The following is a 24,966-nucleotide window of genomic DNA, read 5'->3' as shown; positions in this document are numbered from 1 at the left end:
AACAAGTATCTGTACGGATACAGTATCACTACAGAACTATTGCATTATCCACGCGTGAGCAAACTGCGTGAATCGTCAGCGACTGTTTCCCAGCCCTCGCCTGACGTCACGGCCGCAGAGAACGAGTTTCTGCGAGCTAGCCGCAGGTGGGACCGATACAGAGCGCAGCTTCTCCGCTCAGACGCGTTCGCATTGCCGCAACTCGGGCGGTACGTGCAGTGTGCGATTTACACCGTGTACCGAGACAGACAGAGAGGACAACATAAACCATGGGCAAACTGCAGCATTTCGATATCAGTTTTAACAACAACAAAGTGGTCTATGGCCCCGGGGAGACGATTTCAGGAACTGTGACGATTTATCTCAATAACCCTTTGCCGTTTAAAGGTAGGAGAGCAGCGAGAGTGTTTGCTGTGGGGTGTAATTGCGGTCCGGAGCTGTGCTTCCAGGGTACCTCGCTCAGAGAGCAGCGCCGCGCCGCCTTGCCTTCTTTGGAGCGGTTGTGTTGGAAGTTCTCGCCCGGATTGAGACTTTGGGATTCGGTCTTGTTTATGGAGAGGGGTGGGGAACGAGTTAAATCACATAAAAGTATTATTTTATTGCAGGTTATTAATGTGTTGCTTTATCAAAGGAATGTAGTTATGCAAACTTTTTTTTAAATCTCCACTTAACGATTAGAATTTTAAAAATTAAAAAAAAAAGTTTAGTTAAATTAATACCGCCTGGGTGTTTTTGAAACTATTGCTGTTTTACACGATTTATTGTATCTGTTTATTCTCCAAACTTTTTTTTTTTTTTTTTTAAATAAACAAAGCCATATAAACTATTATAAATGACAAAAACAAATCCTATTTATTTCATATCCAGATTTACAGAGACACATTTTATATGGTGTATTCTCATTTGCTGACTCCATCAGGGCTGTTTTGCGGCGTTGATTCTGTTGTAGGATACTAATATGTAAAAATGTAACTTTGTGTGCTTTTGTGTTGTGTTGTGTTTTGGCATTTTCCATAAACAGCCATTATTTGTGTTTATTTATGATATCAAGGCGATACATTGACTCTCTCTTCAGTTATTTTTTTCTATTTAAACTGTTTTAAAGGATAAAGTGTTTGAAAACAAACAAACAGGTATCCTGGAGCGACAGGTTATAGGAGACGACGATATGTATATTATACTATCGGGGATACATGTAAGACTTCAAACCAGTCAGTGTTAATCATAAACAGCATTTTAACAGCGTAGACTACAGCAGGAGTTAATGTGCCCGTGTTGCATGTGATGGAACCCTAACGCGGCCCTGACCGTGCGTCAGTGTATCTCAAACAGCCAGACTCTGTTGTGGTTGGTTTAACTCTCGTCTCTGGTTTTGTGCTTACTGCGGGTATTCTCTGCTGAACCGGCTGCCGTCGATTGAATAGCCAGCCATACGGTCAGCTAGCCACCAAAACACCACGCAAGACGTGCATATTTATAACATACATTATGCATTGAGACCTATACATTAGTGACACTTCAACACTGCAGCAAATAGAGATAGGACCAATAACTCAAAACTGCAGAGCAGAATCTAATCCAATACAGCAATATGTATATCTAAGCAGGGCTGGTGTCCATTTCTGCTTTTCACTTCCAATGCCTTTTTAAAATCAATTTCCAACAAATGAGTTCAGTAGAAGACACTGTAAGTGAATTAAATCAGCTTCAAATAAAAGCACCTCAACGATCACGACACTGCTGTCTCTCAAATATCCATTGGAATAGTTTAACAGGAATTGACCCCAGACCTGTATCTGAGTCCAGTCGTGCAGGTTTGTTCTGTGTAAGACCCTCAGGCTGCGTCATTAGTTAGGGTTGTTAGGGTTGTCTTTCTGTGATGTTAAGTGTGGGGAGCGTTCCCTTTCACAATTCTAGAACTGTAGGTCGCATGGGGAACATGTTACAAATGCTGTAGTGATTAATGAACCCTGATAAATACACTGGGCTGCTGGTTTTCCTTTCAACCAACCTCTCTGTTATTTAATTGAACCAGTTATTGGCTTAGTTAGTCCAGATGAACAGGAGTTCCAGATCTTTAGTCACTGCTGATGTAAAGACTCCTTTAAAACCTGCAGGATAGGGGCTCTCCTGGACCAGGGCTGGAGACCCCTGTTCTAGAGGCTCGCTAGCATTGTAAAGGAGCTTGCTAAGGTCATGCTTTATATGGGGGTACGTGGCGGTTCCGTCTGTCTGTCCAGCAGCTGATGCTACATTTCCATTGGCACTGTTTAGAGACTCCTCATACCTGATGATTTAATTCTGATGAAAAGACACGGAAGGAAAGATGTGACAACAGCCTACTCCCCCACCGCGCCCGTCCCCAGTGAATACAGAACAAAGCCTTGTGCTTCTGTTCAGCTTTGTCATTAATGCTTTGTGAAAGCAGGTGGAACTCGGGGAAAGTTCATGGCAGTTCAGCATGAAAGAGCTTTTTGTCCACAGCGGTAGAGGAAAGAATAGAAGGCTGTGGTTCCACAGGTGAGCTTTCAGCTCGTAAGCCTTGTGGAAGAAACCAGACCGGGGGGGATAAAAAAATAATCTTGACTTAAAGGTGCAGAGTCTGGGTGCCACCATCCATTTGCAACCAGGAAGGTGGTCAGGTGACTAGAAGGAATGAAAGTCAGACAGTGTTTAAGAAGCTGGTTGCCAGGAAATCAATTTCTTTGTTTAACCAAGGTGCCGATTAAATAAAGCTAAACCGGTTTCGCAATCGCAGCCATGAACGGATGTTTTTAGTACAACAGATATGGAAACAAGACTCCTGTTGCACATCAGTTTCACCCATTCCAGGTGTTAATACAAGCTTGACCAGCCATAGCGTACAGGTAACAAGCTCGGGTGTGTCTGATTAAACCAGGAACGGATCACACTGCTGTGCAATGGGAGTCTTTATTGCCACTTCAGCATTCCATGTCTCCTGTTTTCAGCAGGTCTGGGCTCACCACTTGTGTCGGTCAGTTTTCCTTCCTGCTTATTCAACAGTGGATCAGCCACAGACGTTCGGGAGGCTTCTGTTCAAAACCGTACACGTTGTCAGACTGGTGCACACGGTGGGGATGAATGGCCATGGTCCAAACTGAAATCATAAGAAGTGTGTTTCTACCACTTGGTTTACCTAAACGAGTGTTTTCTAATTGAACTGATGTGCTGTGTAGTTTTTGGTTTAGCTACAAGTGAAGAGTCAGGTTGTAGTACAGAGTTTGGTTGCGTTTTGCTTTGACGGAAAAGGTCAGAAGAAAATTGAACATGCATGATCTTTTTATATTTGCAGTGTGTGTGGTTTACTGCTCTGACGTCAACCGTTATATAACCACGATATCCAATAGCCCATCATCGGCTGTCCTATACGGATTCACTTCCCCAGAGCTTATGCCCCTCCATGCAGTAAAACTAAATGAGAGAATGACTTCAGGCCAGGCTTCAGGATCTCTAGATGGTTTTTACTGGCACTGCTGGGAGCTGTGGGTGTATGGAGATAATCTTAACATAAACATTTCCACTTCTCCTTTGTGGCCAGGGAAACAGAATTACCTGGATTAGTGAAGAGAGTGTGACACGGCTGACTGTCACCGTGCAGCAGAGAGGGAGAGGGAGAGCAGAGCCGTGGGATTCACAGACATGAACATTATTGCGAGTTGATGTCGCTGCAGTGCAGTGTGTAAACTGCTTTTCTGAAACTCATCCAGCAGGAGTTAGCTGGGATGCTTTCTTCCTCTTCACTGCCTAGAGGGCAAACGCTTGTACTTGTGAAATGAACGATCAGGAATGGGGGGAAAAAACAAAACAGGTTTCATGCAGTTAGGAGCTGAATACCTTTTTAATGAAACTGAAGGACATGAGGCTCCTACTGCATAGCAGGCTGCTGCTCTTACAGTGGACAGGGCTGGACTGGGCTAGCCCTGCCCCAGTCCTGCGTTTCAGAACTCTTCTGGTTTGGGTGTATTATTGAAATGACCAGGGCCTCAGGAGTCTGAACAGTCTAAATGAACTGGCCACACTTCCAATCGCAGCACGGGTCAGTCCTGCCTGAGTCTGGAGGTTTAGACCAGTACTGCTCGCAGTGCCAAACTGTCTGCTGGCATACAGAACTGTGTGCAGTAGCAGTGAACCAGGAACCCTGCTTGGGTTTTTATCTGCTGTGAAATCGCTGTTTTAAATAACGAAGGCTGGAAATGGGCGTGTAATTAGGGTTATGTTTTTAGTGCAGAGCTCAAGTAACACTGTGTTCCCCTCGCCAGTCTTTGGAGAAGTAAAAAGGTTGAGCAAGGAGATTATTTTTCCCTTTTTAAAGCAGAAGCAAAACTGTAACATTGAAAACCAAAAACTTTGGAAGCATGACCTTCAAGAAAAACTCAACGAGTGAAGTTTGTCGCTTTAACCCAGAGGCAGAGGCAATGCAAAAACAGACTGTTCTCTCTCCTGATTTCCTGTGATGCGTTTGATCCTTCATCACGTAAGCCTCACATGACTAAATGACATCACTGCCAGTCACTGGTGGCTGCAGGTGCTGAGGCCCCGCCCCTTCTGATGAGGTCAGCAGGAAGGGAGCGTTTTCTATTGTGCAAGTCGAGATTAAACCTTCCCATGATTGCTATTAAAAGCCTGGAGCAGTGTGTGCAGACCTGGAAACTGTTGCTACAAGTGGAGCTCAGAGCAAGGACCAGGTGTTAGCTTCTGCTTAACTTTCCTACACTTTAACCTGCTGTGTGCCCGTCAGATAAGCCGTAGTCAGTAGCCCTTCATCACTTTGTACAGTATATGTGCTCCGGATGTTTCTTAGATTTTCAAATCTTAAGCTCAGAACGTATCTCTTTGATTTGACCTGTGGCTAGCGAGCAGTCTGGAGCTCTTTTGGCTGGCTGCACATGAAGAACGCTATATAAATGAAGTTGGTATGGTTATCTCATATTCAGTCTCTCCCATGTACAATATAGTGGCTTCCACTGTACGCTAAGGCTTCCACCTGCATTTCCCCTGCATGTTTTTGATGGTTACATATTAAATACGTTTAACGTTTGGCTAACGTTTTCCTTTCAAATGTTCGAACGTTCACCTGCTGACATCCTCAGTTTGCTGGTTTCTTAGGAAAACCACAGGCTGTGTCATCGAGAATCCCTCCCAGCAGGGAGCTTCCTTCATGGGTGTGATAACTGCAAGAGAGTTGGTAAACCCCCTCGGATGTCCACAGACCTTGCAGTCTGTAGTTTGAGGTTGAAGAGATGATGAATGCACACAGGACGGCATGCAGGCTGCATTCTCAGGAAATAGTTTCTCCCACTCTTCTGAATCAGGAGTGGGAATGTCTTGCAAATCTCTCTCTGCGTCCCTCCTGGAACATTCCTTGTGTGCCACAGGGTAGCAACTGTTTTACCAGCAGACAAAACTAGAAAGGTGATCTGTAGGGCTGTTAATGGCAATTTCGATCAATGATGTGTTGGAACTGATTTAAAAGGTATGTCTTCTCATTATAACACAACATATTAACTTGGGTTTAGAAGTCAATCGAGTTAGTGGCTCCCGAGTGACGCTCCACGTGGAGTGCAGGATGCTCCCTATAGCCTGGAGATCGCAGGTTCGAATGTCATTGCTGACCGTGACTGGGGGTTCCCAGGGGGCGGCGCACAATTGGCTGAGCGCTGCCCGGGTAGGGAGGGATTAGGTTGGCAGGGCAATCCACGGTTCACCGCACACCAGCGACCCCTGTGGCTGATAGGGCGCCTGCGGGTCTGCAGTGGAGCCATTCAGATCTGTGTTGTCCTCCAGCTCTATAGGTCTGATGGCTTCACTGTGGATGACTGCTTGACAGGAACACGTTTCGGAGGACGCGTGTTTCAACCTGAGTTTCCCATGTCGCTGGGGGAGGGGGGTTGCAGAGATGAGCCAGGATTAATAACAACACAACTTGGCGATTCTAAATTGGGGAGAAAACTGGGTAACCATCATTGGCAATGACTAAATTTATATTAAAAAAAAACAAAGTTTTGCATTGCAGCCGGAGTTCAGAAGCTAGTCCAGGGATTGAAGAACAGAGCAGTGTTCTGCAGGCCAAGCCCTGTCTGGCCCACCTCTTCTGATCTGTGTGTGAATCAGCTTGGCTTGTATAGAACTCTGTGACCTCCAGCCCAGTCTCTGAGTTGCTCTGTATACAGATCCTGCAGAAGCTTGCAGAGAGGAATGACTGGAATTTCAAATCCTTTTTTTTTTTCCTTTAAGGAGTTCTTTTGCTCACATTCCCAAGAAAGTAAAGAATCGAATTGGGGAGTTTAAACGTGACCTTGACTTGGTTTCAGACGGCACGTGCTGTAGGCTCCATTTTACGAATTCATATCAAATACGTGTGCAGGTTAAATGCGGATTTTGCACATGGTTTAGGTAACGAGTGCCCACATTCTGTATTTAATAAGCGTTGCATTAACTGCTGTGATGATGCTGCTGCTGTTGAGATGGGAAGGCAATGTAATTGCAGTCCTGATTTAACATGCAAACTGGTTGTTAATGAGCTGGGGGCTTGTTTGTTTTGTTATATTGCAGGTATAGATTATTATCCTTTGCAATTTCCAAGTGTCTCCAGTCCTCCATACCATACATTAGTCAGCATTCAGACAGTCCAATCACCGCTGCATATCAAGCACTTATCACAAGTGAACCTTTGTTAGTGATTGCAAGCAGGCAGACTGTACTGCAAGCTCGATTTTTCTTCCTCTTTCTTGGGCATTCCCTGTATGGGCATGTTGGCGAACAGCAAGTGGAGCACTCTGCTTTCCTGTCATGGCGTCTGGCAGCACACACTGATTACGCGTCGTTTTCATGGCCAAGCCTCCTGCCTCCTGGATCACATGACGCTTTGGTCCCTGAAGTTTTAAGACCTCAACAAAGTTTACAGTTTCTGTGATTGACTGGCTAACAAAGGTCTGTCTGTGTGATGTTTGCAGGAGAGAGAGAGAGAGAGAGAGAGAGAGAAGAGTTTTAATTCATGTACCAGCAATGAAAAAGCCTGTATGTTTGTTTAGCGTTCTTCCGTCCATAAAGGGTTAAGTCCGATAGATCTATTCTCCCACTGCTCTTTATCCCCTTCAGCCAACTGCTCCACTTCCTGCCCTGCTTCCTTTCCTCTGCTTGATTGTCTGCTGCAGGGCGTGCTCTCTGTCAGAGGTTGTTCAGCGTCAGACTGACACCGCGATGTTTTAATCAGGCCCTGCTCTGGGTCAGCTCCTCCTCTGTACTGTCTGAAATCACATTACTGTTGAGCCATTTCCAGGGATGGAAATAAGACTCCTATTGCACAGCAGTTTCATCCAAACAAGGTTTTACTGTGAGCTTGATTAGCCACGACAAGCTCAGGTGTGCCTCGTTAAACCCAAAGTCAAACCAGGAATGGAGCAAACTGCTATGAAACGGGAACCTTATTTGCATCCCTGCGTTAACGATGAACTTAAATGAAAAGCTGGATCTGGTTCATGGCTGGCATTTTTCCGAACGGTGTGTTCTTTTGGTTTCACAGGTGTGTGTGTGTGTTCTGGACAGGAAGGTGATGTCATACCTCCTCTATAACCACCCCCTTTGTTGCTTGCTCTTTCTCTGGAAGGTTGCTGTCTACACAGACGAGTCTTTTGAAAGCTTTGTTTTAGTGCCGTGGCGCGTAGTTTAGGTCAGTGAGCTCAGATTAGCTACAGTAGGGACATTCTTAGTCGTAGTTATAAGTAAAGGACTAACGCAACGCCCTGAAAGATCCTGATTTCAAATTTGTTTCCCCAAGAGCGCAATGCCAAACTAATTCAGCTCTCTTGCACACAAAACATCCTTCCCTGTTGCACGGATTTACGTGTCAAAGAAACGCAACGTCCTGCTTGAGAAAACGGCGGCAGCATTGCGGCAGGCTCTTTTGTGTTCGGGTTCCTCTGCGGTGCAGTTAACATCCTTGTTTTGTTTAATTGCACCGGTTACTTAAGGGCTGTTGAGTTTAGATGAGGCGGGGGGTCTCGCTGTAATTTAAAACCCAGCTCTCTCGTGTCTCAGTCCATCTCTATAACCACTGTGTCGGTTCCCTGCTTTGTGGTAATGCCCAGTGGAGGCTGGCCATGTATACTGTTAACCCTGTATTGCCCAGTGCTTTCTTGTTGTGAGTTGGCACTTCTGTATTTGCTTAAACTCGATTGAAGCCTACTGTAGCAGTCTGTTAACCATAGAGGAGTATTCTTGAATCTCGTGACCGTGTGTGGGCGTGCATACTGTATTCAGGATGGCTTCTCACAATAGTGTTTCCTGCTGTTGCAAACTCTCCTTACAGTATGCATAGAGGAGTGTCGAGTAGAACTGAATTCTAGAATGAATAATAAACCCTGACAGATCAGCGTGGTTTGTTTTGTCGCTGTCGGTGTGTTTTAAAAGTTGGATCCTGCATCACTGATAACCTGCAGATAGTTTTAACAGCATTATGTGATGGCTTGCGTCACCAGTTAGTTTTAATGACTATTGCATTGGAAATCATATTGATGTACGGACAACAGATTTTTTTTTACTTCTTGATTCTATCATAAAGCATTGCTGTTTGATCAGTCGTTACCGGCTGTACAATCCCACTGCGTGGTAGTCTGAGCCAAACCAGACTTTGACTGTTTTGTTCACAGTGAAACATGAAGTGATCCTAAACCCATGGCTATCTGGTAAAAGTCAAATGCTGTAGCAGGTGGATTTGTTCAGTGTCTCGGAAGCACTGTCTGCAGAGTTCTGTGTAGCGGAGTTCTGTGTAGCGGAGCTCTGTGTAGCAGAGCTCTGTGTAGCGGAGTTCTGTGTGGCGGAGCTCTGTGTGGCGGAGCTCTGTGTAGCGGAGCTCTGTGTGGCGGAGTTCTGTGTGGCGGAGCTCTGTGTAGCGGAGCTCTGTGTAGTGGAGTTCTTGCTCCTCGTTCTTTTCCCCCTTGCATTGGCTCTGGCTCAGCTGTTGTTGTGTCGGTTTGTTTGGCTGCTTGTGTCTGTGTTTGCCTTGCCTCGCTCTCTCCTCAGGTTACCGCTGCACATCGATGAGTTTCAGCAGATCGGCCCTCCAGAATCGAGCTCCATAGCATTCCTCTGAAAACAAAAAAACAAAAGCGTGTTCTGAAGTCTTGCTTTGTCATCTGAACAATATGCACAGTCATGAACGGGCAGTCAAACAAAAGCAATCCTGCAGCTTTTAATGGCAGCTGAGCGGTCTGATTTTCATATGACTCACGTACTGCACTGTACTGTACTGTACCACTCCCTCCTGTCTTTTATTTATTGTTTTCCATACTTTAACACCCACTACTCCACTCCACTACTTTACTCCAGCCCAGCTCTTTGATCCAACCGGTTTCTTAATTATTAAATTGAACCAAAAAAAAAAAAAAACCTGACCAGGTCCTGAAGCATAAACCAAGAAATGGAACTGCAGAAGCAAGTACTTTTTTGAAGCACAAAAGATCCATTCAAACCTCGAATTTATTTTTTAAATGGAGCCCTCGGTGTGAAAGTGCGTGCTGTCTGCTGGTAAATGGCTTGGATGGAAGACAAGCACAGAACTGAAGCTTCACGTAACAAACCCCCCTTTCTAGCTGGGACAGGCTTGCCACTCTATTTCAATGACACAGTTTCAGGGACTTGAAAAGCTTTGCTGGTTTTGAGTTTGGAAATGCTGGTTAGTCCTGTGCACAGCTTTCACAGGGGGAGTGTGGGAGGCAGCCAGGGAACAGGTACCTGAGGGATCAGTGGGAACAGAAGCAGACAGCAGGTGTCCAGCACAATGAGACCGTTCACCACCCCCAGCTCAACCAGCTCCTGTACCAGCTGTGCAGTCGACTCTCACTAATCCCACTAGTTGGCACAGGCCCCTGTTCAGGTTAGTGATTCATTCTGAGTCACTGATCAGAATCTGCATGTGTTTCATGTTCTTGCGTGACGGAAGTGAGCTGATGCACATGAAGGGGTGGGGATGGGGAATCCTGAGCACAAACCGGACTGGCAGCATTCCTCTCTGGTGATTTTAAAATAATTAAATAGACTGCATCACAGTCACTGGAGTAAAAAAACAACACCACTCTGTATATCTCTATTGCAAAGTGCTTAACTCCTGCAGTGTATGTAGTGCAGCTCACACGAGCTCCCCGCCCAGACCTGGCTCGTGGAACAGTGCCATGCTTTATCTACATGGGAGCTAAGAAAAACATGCAGGCTGGGAAACGGGCCGATGAAACCAGCGGGTGTATCTCTTCTAATCGGGACAGAGGTTACTTGGTTCCTCTGACTTCAGATTTTAAATTTGTACAGCTCTTTTTGTTTATTTATTTATGTAAGTTCAGAGTTGGAATGCCGTACCGTAAGCGTGCACACACACACACACACACACACACACACACACACACATCACTGGTGCTCTTGACTGTAAAAACTTGAGCAGTTCACCTTTGTGGTTCTTTGCATACATAAACACCACGCCCATGCATTCAGCGGTGCTGTGGGATCCATCAATCAATCTGGATGTGAAAGGAAAGACTTGTTTAGTTTCACCCACGTGCCCGTGGTGCATCAGTTCAGCCCTGCCCTGCACCTCTCTACATGCTATTTTTAGTTAGAGCCTAAAGCATTAAAAAGATGAACTGAAATGCATTTACAAGTCCCAGTACAGATGCATCTTATCCTTGTTTTGTAGAGCTTGATTTATGAGTGTGTTTTGGCAGCTTTTCATGAATACAATTAAGCCCTGCTTGAGAGAAATACACAAGAAGCCTGATCGGCCAGGATAGTGGAAGATAGCTGCTAAACATTAAGGGTGGGGGGGTGCAGAGAGGCTTTCAGCTTCTGGATTAGATGCAGTAAGACTGAAGCACATGAAGCCCTGAAAGTGGCGGAGGGGTGAAACGAGAGCAGCAGGAAAGACTCTGGGCTTCTCCTTTTTCCTGCACTCTCTGGCTAGAATTCAGCGCTCTGGACCCTTATTGATATTTTGGGGATGATGGATGGGCCCTCGAGGGGAAAGGTCACAGAAGAGCATACAAAGCGGTACAGTACATTTCAGTCAATAGGTGGCGCTGCATGTCGGCAGATACTGTCCAGTTCCTGAGTCGGGCATGAAGCTCAACAAAAGGGGGGCATAGTTCACAAAAACAGCACCCAGCCGACAAGAACAGCTGACAGCTTTTACTGTGGTTAAAAAGAAAGGCTCCTCTGGGTTCATTTTGGATTTGGAAAACTGTGAAATAGGCAGAAGGAGGTGCGAATTTGGAAAGTCCACAGTGCGTTCCTAATACTTTCTTCTGTACCATAATTACCACGTTCCTGATTTCTCCCCCCCTCCCTACATCCAGTTCATTTGTTGTTGGTTAAGGCGTGCTTTAAGACGGTGAGGTGGAAGCACCGTACACAGTACAGCATGGTAATCTTGGATATGCTGGTACTTTACACCACTGATTGTGCAAGCCTGGCATCTGGGATTAGTTATTAATCCCCACCAGTTTTCCATTGAAGTACAGGAACGCCCTTTTAAATCATTGTAAGATAACACATTTTTGTTACACAGGTGTGTGTCTTGTGACTTAGGAAGAATATTCCTTTATCAGGTCCGAGCTGCAGCGTATCCTTCCACCTGTGTGTGTGTGTGTGTGTGTGTGTGTGTGGAAGGTGTGTGTGTGTGTGTGTGTGTGTGTGTGGAAGGTGTGTGTGTGTGTGTGTGTGTGTGTGTGTGGAAGGTGTGGGATCTCCAACCCAGTATGTGATTGCTTTATTTAGTATTTTGTTTGTAATTTGCAGCATGTAAATATCTGCGAGCACTTTGTAGGAAAGTTGTGGGTCAGGGTTAGGGTGTGTGCAAAGCGAATGTTTTGGAACGGGTCACGCAGCCTCTAGCCATGGTGTTGATGCTGAATCATTAGGATTCTTTGAGGCCAGACCTTAGAAAACGGGCACTGATGGGCTGAAGGACCTTAACGTTCTGCTGTTCCTACGTACGGGTTCAGTGCGAGAAGCGAGCGTTGCTTATTCGTTTTGGATTGGCTACGATCAGGATGTCTTGGGTTAACTTGACGAGTGATTCTGCCGTGACATTTTAAAAAGTGGGTTTTCTAAGTGAGGGAAATGTGCACCGCCTCTGTAACCTGAGACTGGAATGAAAAAAGATGGATATCTGAATTTCAGGTTAATAGCATGAACTTCAGATTTAAAGACCCCCCCCCCCCCCCCCCCTCCCAATAGGGTGAGAGCCAGGAGTGTCAGGATGAGGGCTGATGGATTACATCTGGTATTCATTAGGCATCAGTCAATGTGACTAGCGGCACAGAACTGAGAGTCAGGGTTCTGTATGCAGTTACTGTACTGAATGTTTAAACCGTGTGTGTCCTTGGGTGGCTCAGTGGAGATGTGAGCTCTTGTCCTTTTAGATCCTGAAGTAAATCTCAAATTGCTTGCTTTTACTGTGAGACATTCTGCTGTTTTGGAATAAAAAATATTTCTGAATCTAAACTGGGGCAGGGAGATGCGATCAGAAAAGCTGCCCCTTTTGCGTTCTGATTACATGGAATGAGTTTTATACCTTGTGTTAGTTTAATTACACTGTACAGCGACTGAGATAGTGGAGGAAACGCAGCCGGGGAAAGAGGGCAGCAAATCACATGAGCAGCAGGTGTTGAACTCCTTCAGCACCAAGTTACTTTACAGAAATGCATTGTGATCACTGCTGTGTACCCCGCACTGAGAAAAAAAATCAAATCATGCATATTGGTATAATTCAGCTCTCTTTGGGTATCCATTACATAAAGAAAGAAAGAAAGGAAGGAATTGCTAATTTCTTACAGCGAATGTAAAAAAAAATGGCTGTAGCTCGCAAGGGCTGTACTGTAGTCCGATGAATCTGCAGGGTGATTTTAATGTGAGCCTCCTTCTCCTTTCCCAGTCATTAAAGTGAACTGCGGGGGATTGTGTGGCGTCTCGAGCAAGATGAACGACACCACGTGGACAGTGGAGGAACCCTACTTCAACAGCACACTGACACTAGCAGATAAAGGTGAGGGTGGGGGAGAGGGGTGGGCTGGGGAGGAGGGCTTGGGGAGCAGTGCTAGGCGGCTGCATGACTGAGGTCTGGCCAGAGCTGGACTGTTGGCAAAACTTTTACTTAGCTGAGAACTCGACCAATCGGCATTAAGGATTTGTCAATTCCAGTACTTTATCTTGTTCCGTGCATGGAATATGTAAAAAAGAAAGCAGCCTGTGAACATGCTTCTCAGGCTCGCTCTCACAGCGGTAGGTTTGCTAATGCTCAGAAGATTTCATGCATGGCTATCTGCTGAATCAATCCCTCCAGAGATGGAGTCGTTTGTGATTGAATGTCTATTGGGAGTGCATGAGCACAGCTCTGTTAATAGGGGACTGTGAGGAGTGGCAGCTCCATCGGGGCAGCATCACACAAAGCAGGGCTGTCAGCATCTAGGCATGCTGCTTGTGTTTTGAGCTCCCTCCCCTCCCTGCTCGAACAGAACATGTGGGAGTCCAGGAGCAGATCTGGGGTCCCTAAAAGCATCCCCCGGCAAAGACTGTGTTTGGGGCAGCACGGGGAATTCCAGTGAAATGTGGTCCTGTGTGTCTTGAGTGATTTCTCATGAGTATTAACATCGTACCTGCTCAGTTCAAGAAAGAAGGGATCTGTACAGATGCTGGGGGGAAATAAAACTGAGAGGAGCTCTACAAACGGATCTCCAATAATATCTGAAAGAAGAGCAAATATCTTTCTCTAAAATAGTCCTGCATGCAAGCACATGTGCTCACCTAATCCCCCCCGGGTTGCACATCCCTGGTGACACATAGCAAGTCCCCAGCAAAAAAAAAACACACAACTTTGCACAGCCAGGATGCAAACCTGCGCACCCCTGACTGTGTGACTCTCCCTGCCTTTACCAGGTGCGCCAGTCCGAGTGCCCCGAGGTGCAGCTTTCAATTCAAGCCTGTTCTTGCCAGTGCTTGGTAGAGTCCAGCAGTTGAATACCTATCAGTATCGGTGTGCACCTGTGTGAGGCATGTTGTCATCGTCTCCTGATCCCTGCAGTGAAATCCTAACCAGCTGACCCAGTTTTCAGAGCCTCGGACGGCCGCACCCTGGGAAAGCAGCACAACAGTTCGAGCAACAAGGAGACAAATATGTTGAGTCTGCAGAGCCTCCTGGAATCCACTGCTGGTGTTGTGCGGGTTAATGTCACAGTGGCTGCACTCTGTGTCCAGCAGCACTCGGGACACTTTATTACATGGTCCAGACACATGGCATTTTCTTGATCAGCAAGAGACAGTTTTAATATACGGCGTGCTGGAATGGAAATAGTTTGTGTGAAAGTGGAGCTAATGCCCAGTGCGATTTCATACTGCTGGAAAGTTTTTGTTGTATTTCCTGTTCCTTTCACAGTGATAAGTTTATCCTCGCTCGCTCAGAGCTGCGGCAGGGCTATACAGTTTGCATGGCGGTTGACAGCGTCTGTAAAGCAGGCATGCTGTATCAGCTGAGACCCCCCCCAGCCTTGTTTACAGGATGCTGAGTTAATCAGCTGTACCGTGAGAGAGAGAATAATGCACATCTGCAGTTTGAGCAATTGATACGACTATGTACTCGTGACAAATTCACTTCACTCTGCACATTCAGCCGTGGATTTCTCCCTAAAGATACCTGACCCTGACCCTGCCCCCTGACATTAGAGCTGCTCTCATTCCACGTGGTAAACACACGCTTTTCTCTCATTATTTATTCATTCCCCCTCTCGCTGCTCCTGTAGTTATTCCTCTTCAGTACAGAGAATCTCTTAAACGGGAGAAGTGTCCGGTTGCATGGCTCATGGTCCACCAAGCTCATTTCAGATGTGAACTCTGGCCTCCAGGATTTGAATGGTTTTAAAAAGCTGAAGGTAATTCTTGTGCTGTGCCACCCTGAGTCTCGTCCAAAGAGTCCGGTCTCCTTTTTATTTATTTAATTTAATTTATTTGATAAAACTGCTGTGCCGTTTGCGCTGTAGCACTCGTGCTCTTTATAGAGAAGCTGCGTAATCTTGTGGTCAGTGTGCAACAGCCACGGCTTATTTTCAACCATCATCACTTGCTTGATTTCCACCCTTCAAATATTTTTAAACCATGTTTTCAGCGCCTGATAAAGCAGCAGTAACATGATCAGTTCAAACTCGTATTTAGAGGAAAATACACTTGCAAACTCACCAAGTTTGCACTGGCATTAACCAGCTTCAGCTTAATAAAAGTATTTCATAATGAGCCCTGCTATAACATTATTCAACTACCCCATATGTTTTTAGCTTGGGTTATATAAAGCATTCAGATTATTCAAAGATCTATAGATTAATTTGTTCTAGAATTTAAAAAGAGAAATCCCTATTTCTGTTTCATTTATTTTAAAATCCTCCCTCCCTCCTTCCCTTCCCTGCTCTCGTTTATCTTTTTGAAATTCTTTTGAACTCCTTTTTTCAACATTCTGTTTGAAGTTCTTTTGTTCTGAAGATATTCTTTGACTCCAGATTTGCAAGTAAGAAGGAAATAAGAAAAAAAACCCAGACGTTCCTTAAACCTTGCGTAGAGAAGACTAGCTCGATAATGCATGGCCTTGAACAAAGCTAACAAGGAAAATCGAGACAATACCACGATGCCTGAAGAAACAGAAAGTGATACTGTGTGGTTTTGTAACAACGTGCTTTGTGAAAATCAACCAATATTTAAAGCCACAGCGAAGCGTCATGGATGCAGGATTGTCATCAGCCTTGCTTCTCGTAATTCTGCTGCACTGACTCACTCGTCTGGCTGTTGTTGTTTTGGGGAATTTCCTATCAGGAAGCTGCCGAGTACAGTAAGTTGTTCCTGGGAGACCTGTCGCCCTGCAGTCTGAAATCTGCATTGCACAGTATTAGACCATGTTTAACCGAGGGTGCAAACTGAAATCTTCCGTTCTGTCTCGGAAAAGCAGCGGTTAAACCCAGGGGCCCTGTCTTGTTGTAATTCATTTCAGAGATTAAAAAAAAAATTAATCTGGTAAAGAAACTTGCAACATAACTACAGGGATAAATCAGTTTGTATGTGCAGAGGGAGGAGGGGAGTTGAGGCTAGGCTATTGTATGCCCCACGTGGAGTCTGTGCATGCTCTGTATCTGATGTGCCGGTCTGGAGCAGCTGTGAAAGATTTGCCACGTAAACGTGGTTTTGCAATATCTGCAATTGATTTCTTTAAAACAACACGTGCCAGGCTAATGGTGTTCGTCTCAAATGGGTTCTTTTCACTGCAGTGCTCTGCACGACTCTTGCATGTGAGACCCGGTGCTGTTTGTGTTCTGTGTTTAAGTGAATGGTACGATGCTAATGGCAAGCCTTCTCCTTGTGTTTCCCAGGCACTCTTCCTGCAGGGGAGCACACCTACACATTCCAGTTTCTACTACCAGGTAAGATGCTAAACGCAACTCCTTTTGTATTGATTCGAGGCATAGTGTTGCCTGATGGTTAAGATTCACAACATGAATATATTGTAGATTTATAGCTGGTATCGCTGGTCCTCTTAGCTTGAACAACTTGGCCACACTGTCTCCCTCCCGGTCCCTCCACAGCAATCCTGAGTGCATTGCATGTACCTGACTATTTATCACCAGAATTCCATACAGTTTTATTGGTGTCGGTAATGCAGCTGACTTTGCTATTTCTGTTAAGTGCGGCTCGATCCTCTCGCAGCAAGCAGAGCCACTCGGTCAGTATTTTTTCCATGTGCTGCAGAGTGCAGTATTTGATTGCATTTGTTGTGTGACTGCGTCCTCTTTGCTAAAATACCAGGAGATTGATTGACCTTTTAGTATTGAGCAGGACTGTTTGGAAATGGTGCAGCCAGTGCCCAGCCCTTTTCAAAGTTCTCTTTCTGAAGTGAAAAACAGCCAGTCCTCTAAACCGAGGTCAGTGCAGGCTGTCCAGTCTGTGGCTCAACACCCCCTCCTGTACCAGACTTTAATCACCCTCTCCCTGAGCCCCACGCTGTGTTTGCACAGCTGCAACCAGGGCAAGCTGGGATCTGACTTGAACACAAGACTGATCAGAGTTATGAACGCTGTTCCAAAGCACACCTCTTACTAAGTGCTTTCTTTGTTAAAAAGTGCCACACAGTATTGCGTGCGTCCCAGGATGGGGGAGGGAGGGATAGGGGAAGTAAATCATCAGCATACACAATAGGAAATCTACACGTCTTGCTGTTGTAACACTGTTTTAAATACAATGAGCAGTAATGTAAAACTAATTCTAGATTGGACTCCACACACCCCCCCCCCCCGGCCCGCAGTAAGCCTGTCAAGGCTGCTGCTGAATGAGACTCTTGGCTTCCTTGATGTCAGCGGGCAGCAATGTGTTTCAGCTGTACAGCCATTGCCCCTCTTATAGTTTCAGTGCTCCTTTTTTTTAAAGGGTGAAACTCTGCCTGACTGAGCCGTCGCTGTCATTATTTCTGCTTTGCCAAGTCAGCTGCCAGTTTGTTTGCTTACATTAGTCCTCGCACAAGCCTTGCTGATTTATGCCCACGGTGTAGTCACGCAAATACTGCAGGTTTTTTTTGTTTTTTTTATTTGAGCTGCCCGGGTTTTCGTATAGTGCCGTACCAAGACCAGACTCTGCTTAGCGAACGGATTCTTAGAAGCTGTGTTCTGTGTTTGGTTTTAAGCAGGCTATTTTAGTCCCGATTCAATTTCTCGTCCACCCTTGACTCCCCCTGTTCAGTTGGAAGTGCTTTGTGTTAATCTGAATTCAATGTTTCATGCATCACAACAGGGTTAATGCAATCTTGAATAACCCCTTGGTCCCAGTCCTTGAATGAGATGCCAGGGTCACGAATCGCTCTGCTCCTCTCCTCTCCTCAGTCTCTGCCCCGACCTCGTTCGAAGGCTCGTTTGGGAAGATCACGTACCGCATGAGAGCGGTGATTGACACGCCTCGCTTCGCAAAGGACTACAAGGTCCAGAAGCCCTTCTACCTGCTGAGCCTGCTCAACCTCAACGAGGTCCCCGATATCGAGGTGAGGGACAGGGCTTTAAACATACCACACTGCGCTTTTCTATGGATGCTGCTGGGTTAAAGCTCAGTGCTACCTGGGCGGTAAGCGGCAGTATCTGTGTGATCAAGCAGAGGAAGCAGCGTGAGGTCCGGCTGCTTGCCAAAGCATGCCTGAGTGCAATTACCCAGAATGCAATGGTGTCCCGAGAGCTGTAACCCTTCACACTCCAGAGTGCTCATGCAGTCCTGTACAGTATAGAACTCCTCTTGCCTCTCTCTCTCTCTCACCTCACTCTCTCTCTCCTCGCTCACGCTCTCTCTCACTCTCGCTCTCTCTCACTCTCGCTCTCTCTCCTATCTCTATCTATCTATCTATCTATCTATCTATCTCTCTCTCTCTCCGATCTACTTATCTGTCTATCTAACTCTGTCTGTCTGTCTCACTCTCTCTCTCATCTATCTTATCTGTCTCTCTCACCTCTCTCTCTGTCTGTCTGTCTGTCTGTCTGTCTATCTCTCTCTCTCTATCTATCTATCTCTGTCTCTCTCACTCCAGGTCCAGCCCCCGCTTGAAAACAGTAACCATGGATGTAGATTTACGAGTCCGAGTCCTACTGCCCTAATGCTGCTTCACCTAGGGGAGGGGTTACTGTTGATCAAACTGGCCAGAACCGGTTCCCTCCCTGCCTGCCTGCCTGTGTGACTCTGAGGTTCTGAACTACCTGTCACGCTTGGGCAGAGAAACTATTTTTGGAACCCATGAATGATCTGAGAGCTGGCTGCTCTGTACTGGGGTGTCACCCTGTTTTTATTTCTCTTCCACAGCAGCCCAGCACAGCCACCACCACGAAGAAGTTCAGCTACCTGCTGGTGAAGACGGGCACGGTGACACTGACAGCGAGCAGCGACCTGCGAGGGTACGCCCCGGGACAGGTGATCAAGCTCTCCATGGAGCTGTACAACAAGTCAGGCAAGGACACGGGCAGCATCATCGCCAGCCTCATCCAGGTAGGGGAACACGGGTTCAGAGACCTTTGTATGGGATTTTACTTTGGGGTATTTTATCCATAACTTCAAAGCACTCAAAGAGAATTGCAAAGTAAAACCATAAGGAGCTAAGTGAAGGAGACGTGTCGTGTCCATGTATGTGGCTGAATTTTAGTTTTTAAATTCAGGAACATTCATAACTTGCCCGCAGCTCAGTCAATTAAGGTAAAACTTATTTTAAGGAAGTCAAGTAGACACACACACATTTCAGCTTCAGTGTACACTTGAAGAAGGCACCAGCTGAAACAATTGTCTGTGCGACTTGATTTCAAAGACGTTTTACCTGAAGTTTCAGAAACCAATTTTGAAATTATTACATCTTAAGAAAATTCCTAGTCTGTGACTATAGAGGGCAGGTGTACTGACTCCTAAGGGATGTTGCTTCAGTCACTTCTTCAGGACACACTAAGCTAACCCACCCTCCCTGATCCCATGTCCTCCTGTTCCGTTGCTCCCGCAGAAAGTGACGTACAAGTCGAAGCGGGCGATCTACGACCTGCGCACCATCGCGGAGGTGGAGGGGGCAGGGGTGAAGGGTGGGAAGAACGCAGAGTGGAAGGAGCAGATCATCGTGCCCCCCCTGCCCCAGTCCGATCTGAGGGGCTGCACCCTCATTGAGATCGACTACTTCATCCAGGTGAATAGGTCTTTCATACACTGCCTGCACTGAGTTCTGTGCCGGTGAAGTCGACACTGTGGACCGGTATGCTAGGGTGCCGTGCCGAGCTCCTCTGTTGTATTCGTATCCTCACGTTCCTACTCTGTTCTCGGCTCTGCAGGTTTCTTTGAAGTATCCGGAGGTGCAGGTGACATTACCCATCTACATCGGGAACATCTCCATCAACAGCCCCCCCATCACCCCCTCCCGACCCCCCAGGCCTGCCCCCCAGGTCCCCCACAGCGTGACCCCCAGCGCCCCCCCTGTGGAGGACGACCTGGCCAGCGGGATGGACAGCGAGGAGATCCCCACCAAGAGCCACTCCCAGCAGCAATCCTACGGAGACCAGCCCCTGCCCGCCTTCTCCCCCACATCCTTCAGCTACGCCCCGGGCCTCGGCTTCCCCGAGCACTCTCAGTCGGACCCCAGCGGGACCTCCACCGGGCCCCTCTTCTGCGTCTCCACGGGGAACACCATCCCGTATTTCACCGAGGGAGCCGCGGCACCCGTCCCGACAGCCTGTCCCCTCATCCTGCCTCCTGAGTACAGCACCTGGGGTCACCCCTACGGTGAGTCAAGGGACTGGAACCAGGTGACAAAACTTGTGCGAGGTCGCTAGAAGATCTAGTTTCAGAGTGTGTGTTCTGTTTTTAATAAATATCTAATAAGTAACATGATATTCTTGTATTGTGTGTGTCATATTTACACAGTAAAGCAATGCAATTAATACTCAAATGACAATAACTGTAAATGCCTGGGCTAGGCTGGGCTGCACTTTTATTTATAAATAAGGCTGTGGTGTTTTTTCTGTTAAGACCGTGATGCGTTGTGAAAAAAACAAAAAACAAAAAGCCCAATTTAATAAAGTTCCTGATTAAACAAGCGGCTTGTCTCTCCACAGAGTCTCCTCCGTCCTACGAAGACAGCTGCAGCAGCAGCACTGATGGGAGATAGAGCCGGAGAGGGATCTGTCTGTCTGCTCCTGCACTGCACACAGTAACACAGCAGCCTGCCTGCCTCCCCATCGAGGCATTTTATACATTCTGTATCTTTTTACTGTTCTTGGAAAAGGGATCGCTGTTTCTCCCTGTCCTGCGAATAAACATTTTATCAGAAGAGAGAGAGAGGAGAAACTATTGTAATAATAATAATAATGCTGATGATCTCTGTTTCTTGGATGATTCTACTTGGGCTCCAGTCCTTGGATAGTTTTCAGTGCTGTATACCTGGATAAACCGTGTTCAGCACAAACCGGGACCCGAGATTTTATACTTCGATTCCTTTCTAGTTGTATTTGTTTGTTGAATACTAGCATCTGTGATGCCTTAAACTGAAATACTACTGACTCTCCGTCGCGTCTCCTTTTTTATATCGCTACCAAAGCTGGCCTTTTACAAACGCAAACGTGCTAAAACAAAATTTAAAATTCACTCCTATAACCAAAAAAAGAAAACGGGGGGCGGGGGAGGCTGGAAAAACACAGATGTCAAATGAGAACTCCTGGGTCTGAGCTGCAGAATATTCAAACGACACGGATTACAGAACACAACGAGCCTTAAACTACGGGAGGAAAGCAGACGTTCAGACGAGGGGGGCGACTGCAAACACAGCGGCTGTGTAAAATGTGCTGCAGCACCAGGAATGGGAAGGGATAAACTGAATCAGTGTACACTAATATCTAGCACTGACCCATTCATTAATAGCACAGCACTGGTCTCGCACCTCCTGGGTACTGCAAGTATGCACAATACCAGAATGGCATACAGTATAACATCTCCACAGCCTGAGCTCGACGTCTTGTATTCAAAAAGCATTGGCCATTCGTAATACTGCAGATAGCGCCCCCCTGCCTGCCTGCCTGCCTCATGGATGAATTGAAATACTGCACCGCCATGGCAAGAGGTACCCGGACAAGGAGGTGACAGAGGGAAGAGAGAGGGGAGGGTTCTTTTGAAGTTGCTGCAGTTGGAAGCCGCAGCCCTTCCTCCCTGTCTGAAGTGAGCCTGCTTGTTAACATCACTGATGAACTTGTAGTGCCTGTGTGCTTTGCGTCGCAGCACGGAGCAGCGCTGAGCTGCTGTCCCATCCTCCTCCTTGAGTAATGGGGTTCATTGGAAATCCTGGAGCAGCGCTGAGCTGCTGTCCCATCCTCCTCCTTGAGTAATGGGGTTCATTGGAAATCCTGGAGCAGCGCTGAGCTGCTGTCCCATCCTCCTCCTTGAGTAATGGGGTTCATTGGAAATCCTGGAGCAGCGCTGAGCTGCTGTCCCATCCTCCTCCTTGAGTAATGGGGTTCATTGGAAATCCTGGAGCAGCGCTGAGCTGCTGTCCCATCCTCCTCCTTGAGTAATGGGGTTCATTGGAAATCCTGGAGCAGCGCTGAGCTGCTGTCCCATCCTCCTCCTTGAGCTGCCCACACTAATGCCTTACTTACTTAGGTGATTGTGGTTCTTTTGTGTGTGTTTTTTATTCTATAAAAAGGGAAGCGAAAGGTCAAATTGATTTGTTCTAAAGGGTATCGCAGCACAAGTGTCTCAAGGGACTGCAAGGTGTTTATGGTGGAGAAGAGACGTTGACTACGAGACACACTGATGCACTTTGGACGACTGTGTGTAAGGCATTAGGGGTAAAATGAATATGCAGATATTCTCATATTAATATTCATGAATCAGGCTATGCGCACCGCACAGTCAAGGGTTAAATCAGCTCCTGTGATTTAATGCAGTATTTAAAGTGGCATTAACTGCTCTGCAATCCAAACTATGCAACTGCACGGTACCTGCCGTTGTCTTTAGGCTTGTGTGCTTCTCATTTCCAAATTCGATCAGAACTGTTCTGGCAGATCCACCATGCAATCATTATTCTATCAATAAGAAGATCTATTGATCCGAACTAGTTAAAGGTATTGAGAAATCTCTGTGTTCTGACGTTACTTGGCGATAGGGGGCGGGGTCAGTGTTTTATTTCTTGGCTTTAGAACAGAAGGAGAATTCTGTATTTGTGAGCCTGTATTTGACTGGGAATTCACTCTGTTGTCTTGCATAGAACACTGAGAGTGACGGGGGAAAATTCCAAAGTGGAGGTGCAGAGAGAGAGAGAGAGAGAGAGAGAGGTGATATTAAGATTGTATTTGTCATTAATAGCTGAAAGTGGGCTCAATGAAATGATTTAATCTGTGTGAGCAGTCTCTATTCTAGACCTGGCTTAACCTGTGGACTGCTCAGAAACTGTGTAGAGCAGTCCAAGCAGTGCAGAAGCAGCAGGCATCAGTCCTCGCAGTGTGCTGTATTCGGTCAGTCTGCTTTCACTTGAAACCAGGGAATTTTAAATTTAACTGCATTTTTTAAAAAAAACACATACTTCAGTTAATTTACATATAAAATGCATCAGGGTCTAGGTGCAGGGAGAAAACATGTCTGTAGCGATGCTGGTCCGCTAGAGTAGTGACCAGTGAAACTAACAAGGCTGCATAAGCTGCTGGGTCCACACAAGCACCCTGCTTTCTCTGGTTAAAATGAAGAACCTGCAATCTTGAATACCTCGTTAGTTTGTGGGTCCAACGGGGGGTACCCTGATTATTTCTTAAAGGCATATTTCAGACATTTATAAGAGCAACTACCTATCCGACAGCTTCACTGAATAACTGAATGCATGAGAGGGAGAGAGTGTGTGTGTGTGTGTGTGTGTGTGTCTCACTCTGTGTGTGTGTGTGTGTACCAAATATGAAAAATTATTATATAAATCTTAAACTATCCAAATGAAAGAATGAAGGCTTTTTTTTTTTTCTTTGGTGAACTTGTCTTTTTGTAATCTATCCGTAAGGGACAGTAAATCATATAAAACTGGAAGCAATGTCTAAATAAAACTGCTACACACGGACCTGTTTTTAATATTATTTTCAGTTGTCTATTTATAGCGTTTTTGTCTTTTTTTTGCACAAAAAAGGTTCTACAGCTTTATTAACTACTGTTTTGTTTTTCTACTATTTTTTACAATGTTTCTACTCCAGATTATTCTTATTTTATTTGTATTTTATTTTTGGACAGTTTGCCATGTACATGTGTGACTGCAATCAATCTGTTTTCTGTATTTAACCACTGATTTCAAAATAGCACCTTAGAGTTTTAATTTTACATATTTTAAAGTGTTACATAATCATTATTGTAATAGGTACTAATAAAAAATAAATTCTCATTATGAAGTTTGTGGGTTTTGTTTGTGATTGTGAGCAAGTACAGGTATGTCTTTGTCACAAGAAAGCATTGCACACCAGCCTTGCCAAACTGCAGTATTTGTTTCCAGCACTTTGCAGTAAGTAACTAAACAGCACCACCTGCTGGCTGTCCTGGAAACATCTCTTCCTGCTCCGTGTTTAATTCCTTGTTGCGACACGCGGCGAGCAGATCAAGTCACGGGACTTCTTTCAGTTTCGACCAATCGAAATTCAAGATTAGTTTTGTGACGAGCAGTTAACCCTGGAGAGCAACTTGCACTATGAAACTTTTTTTGATTGAGTCCGTATGAAATACTCAACTGTTAAGTGCTGCAGGACAGGGAGTCTCGCTGGCACGGTTTAATAATGAGGGACAGGGTTGGAACAAAGACCTGCACTGGAGCTGTGGATGTTTGCCTGGCCCTGGGGTGTAGAAACTGCTTCCCTGGACAGAACAAACCATCACTGGATCCCGTGCCATTGCGCCTCACTGACTAACACATTACCAGTCCTCACCCTCGTGGAATTAGCTCGGGTTCGCGATCATCTGCGGTGAGGCTGGCTGTGATTTCGGCTTGGGGTTGCTCAGTTAATCGTTACAGTCGCTTTGCTTGTCTGATGCCCTTCTTATAAAGGGGTCTGTGAGGGGATGGCCAATCGCAGTCCTGGAGGGAAATCCCACTCCAGGTCTTTGTTCCAACCCTGTTGTAACTGGTTTAATGGACCCAATTCAACCTCCACCCAGAGCCTGAAGTAGTTAATGATCTAATTGCATGTGTTAAACCTGGAGTGGAATGGGTTTTTGAATTATACAGTGGATTGTGTAGTGGATAGAATGATGATGATGATGATGATGACGACAGATAAAAGCACTGGAATTAAAAGTGGATTTGCATGCAAAGGGTTTCCACAGTTGGAATGGACTCTCTGCGCTGCAAAGGGGCATGCAAAGATGTTCTTATCTGCCACTGTGTTAAGAACAACTACACAGATCCTGTACAGTTTC

At 46.0% G+C, this 24,966-nt stretch overlaps 1 protein-coding gene across 2 annotated transcripts; it reads left to right on the top strand.

Annotated features, from left to right (window-relative positions):
* LOC117396977 (arrestin domain-containing protein 1-like) lies at positions 1–23,941 on the top strand. Of its 2 annotated transcripts, XM_033995432.3 has the most exons (8): positions 3–387; positions 12,941–13,051; positions 16,410–16,460; positions 17,910–18,064; positions 18,868–19,050; positions 19,550–19,726; positions 19,869–20,316; positions 20,649–23,941. In XM_033995432.3, the coding sequence occupies exons 1-8, from the start codon at positions 270–272 to the stop codon at positions 20,699–20,701; spliced, it is 1,296 nt and encodes a 431-aa protein (XP_033851323.2). In that variant the 5' UTR covers positions 3–269; the 3' UTR covers positions 20,702–23,941. The 2 variants fall into 2 exon arrangements, with proteins under 2 accessions (XP_058861274.1, XP_033851323.2); XM_059005291.1 differs by lacking the exon at positions 12,941–13,051 and having other exon boundaries at positions 1–387.
* The last annotated feature ends 1,025 nt before the right edge of the window (positions 23,942–24,966 follow it).

The sequence above is a fragment of the Acipenser ruthenus genome, chromosome 31 (genome assembly GCF_902713425.1).
Source record: "Acipenser ruthenus chromosome 31, fAciRut3.2 maternal haplotype, whole genome shotgun sequence".
NCBI lineage: Eukaryota > Metazoa > Chordata > Actinopteri > Acipenseriformes > Acipenseridae > Acipenser > Acipenser ruthenus.
Note: the sequence above shows the minus strand (reverse complement) of the source record. Positions and strands in the feature narration are given on the sequence as shown.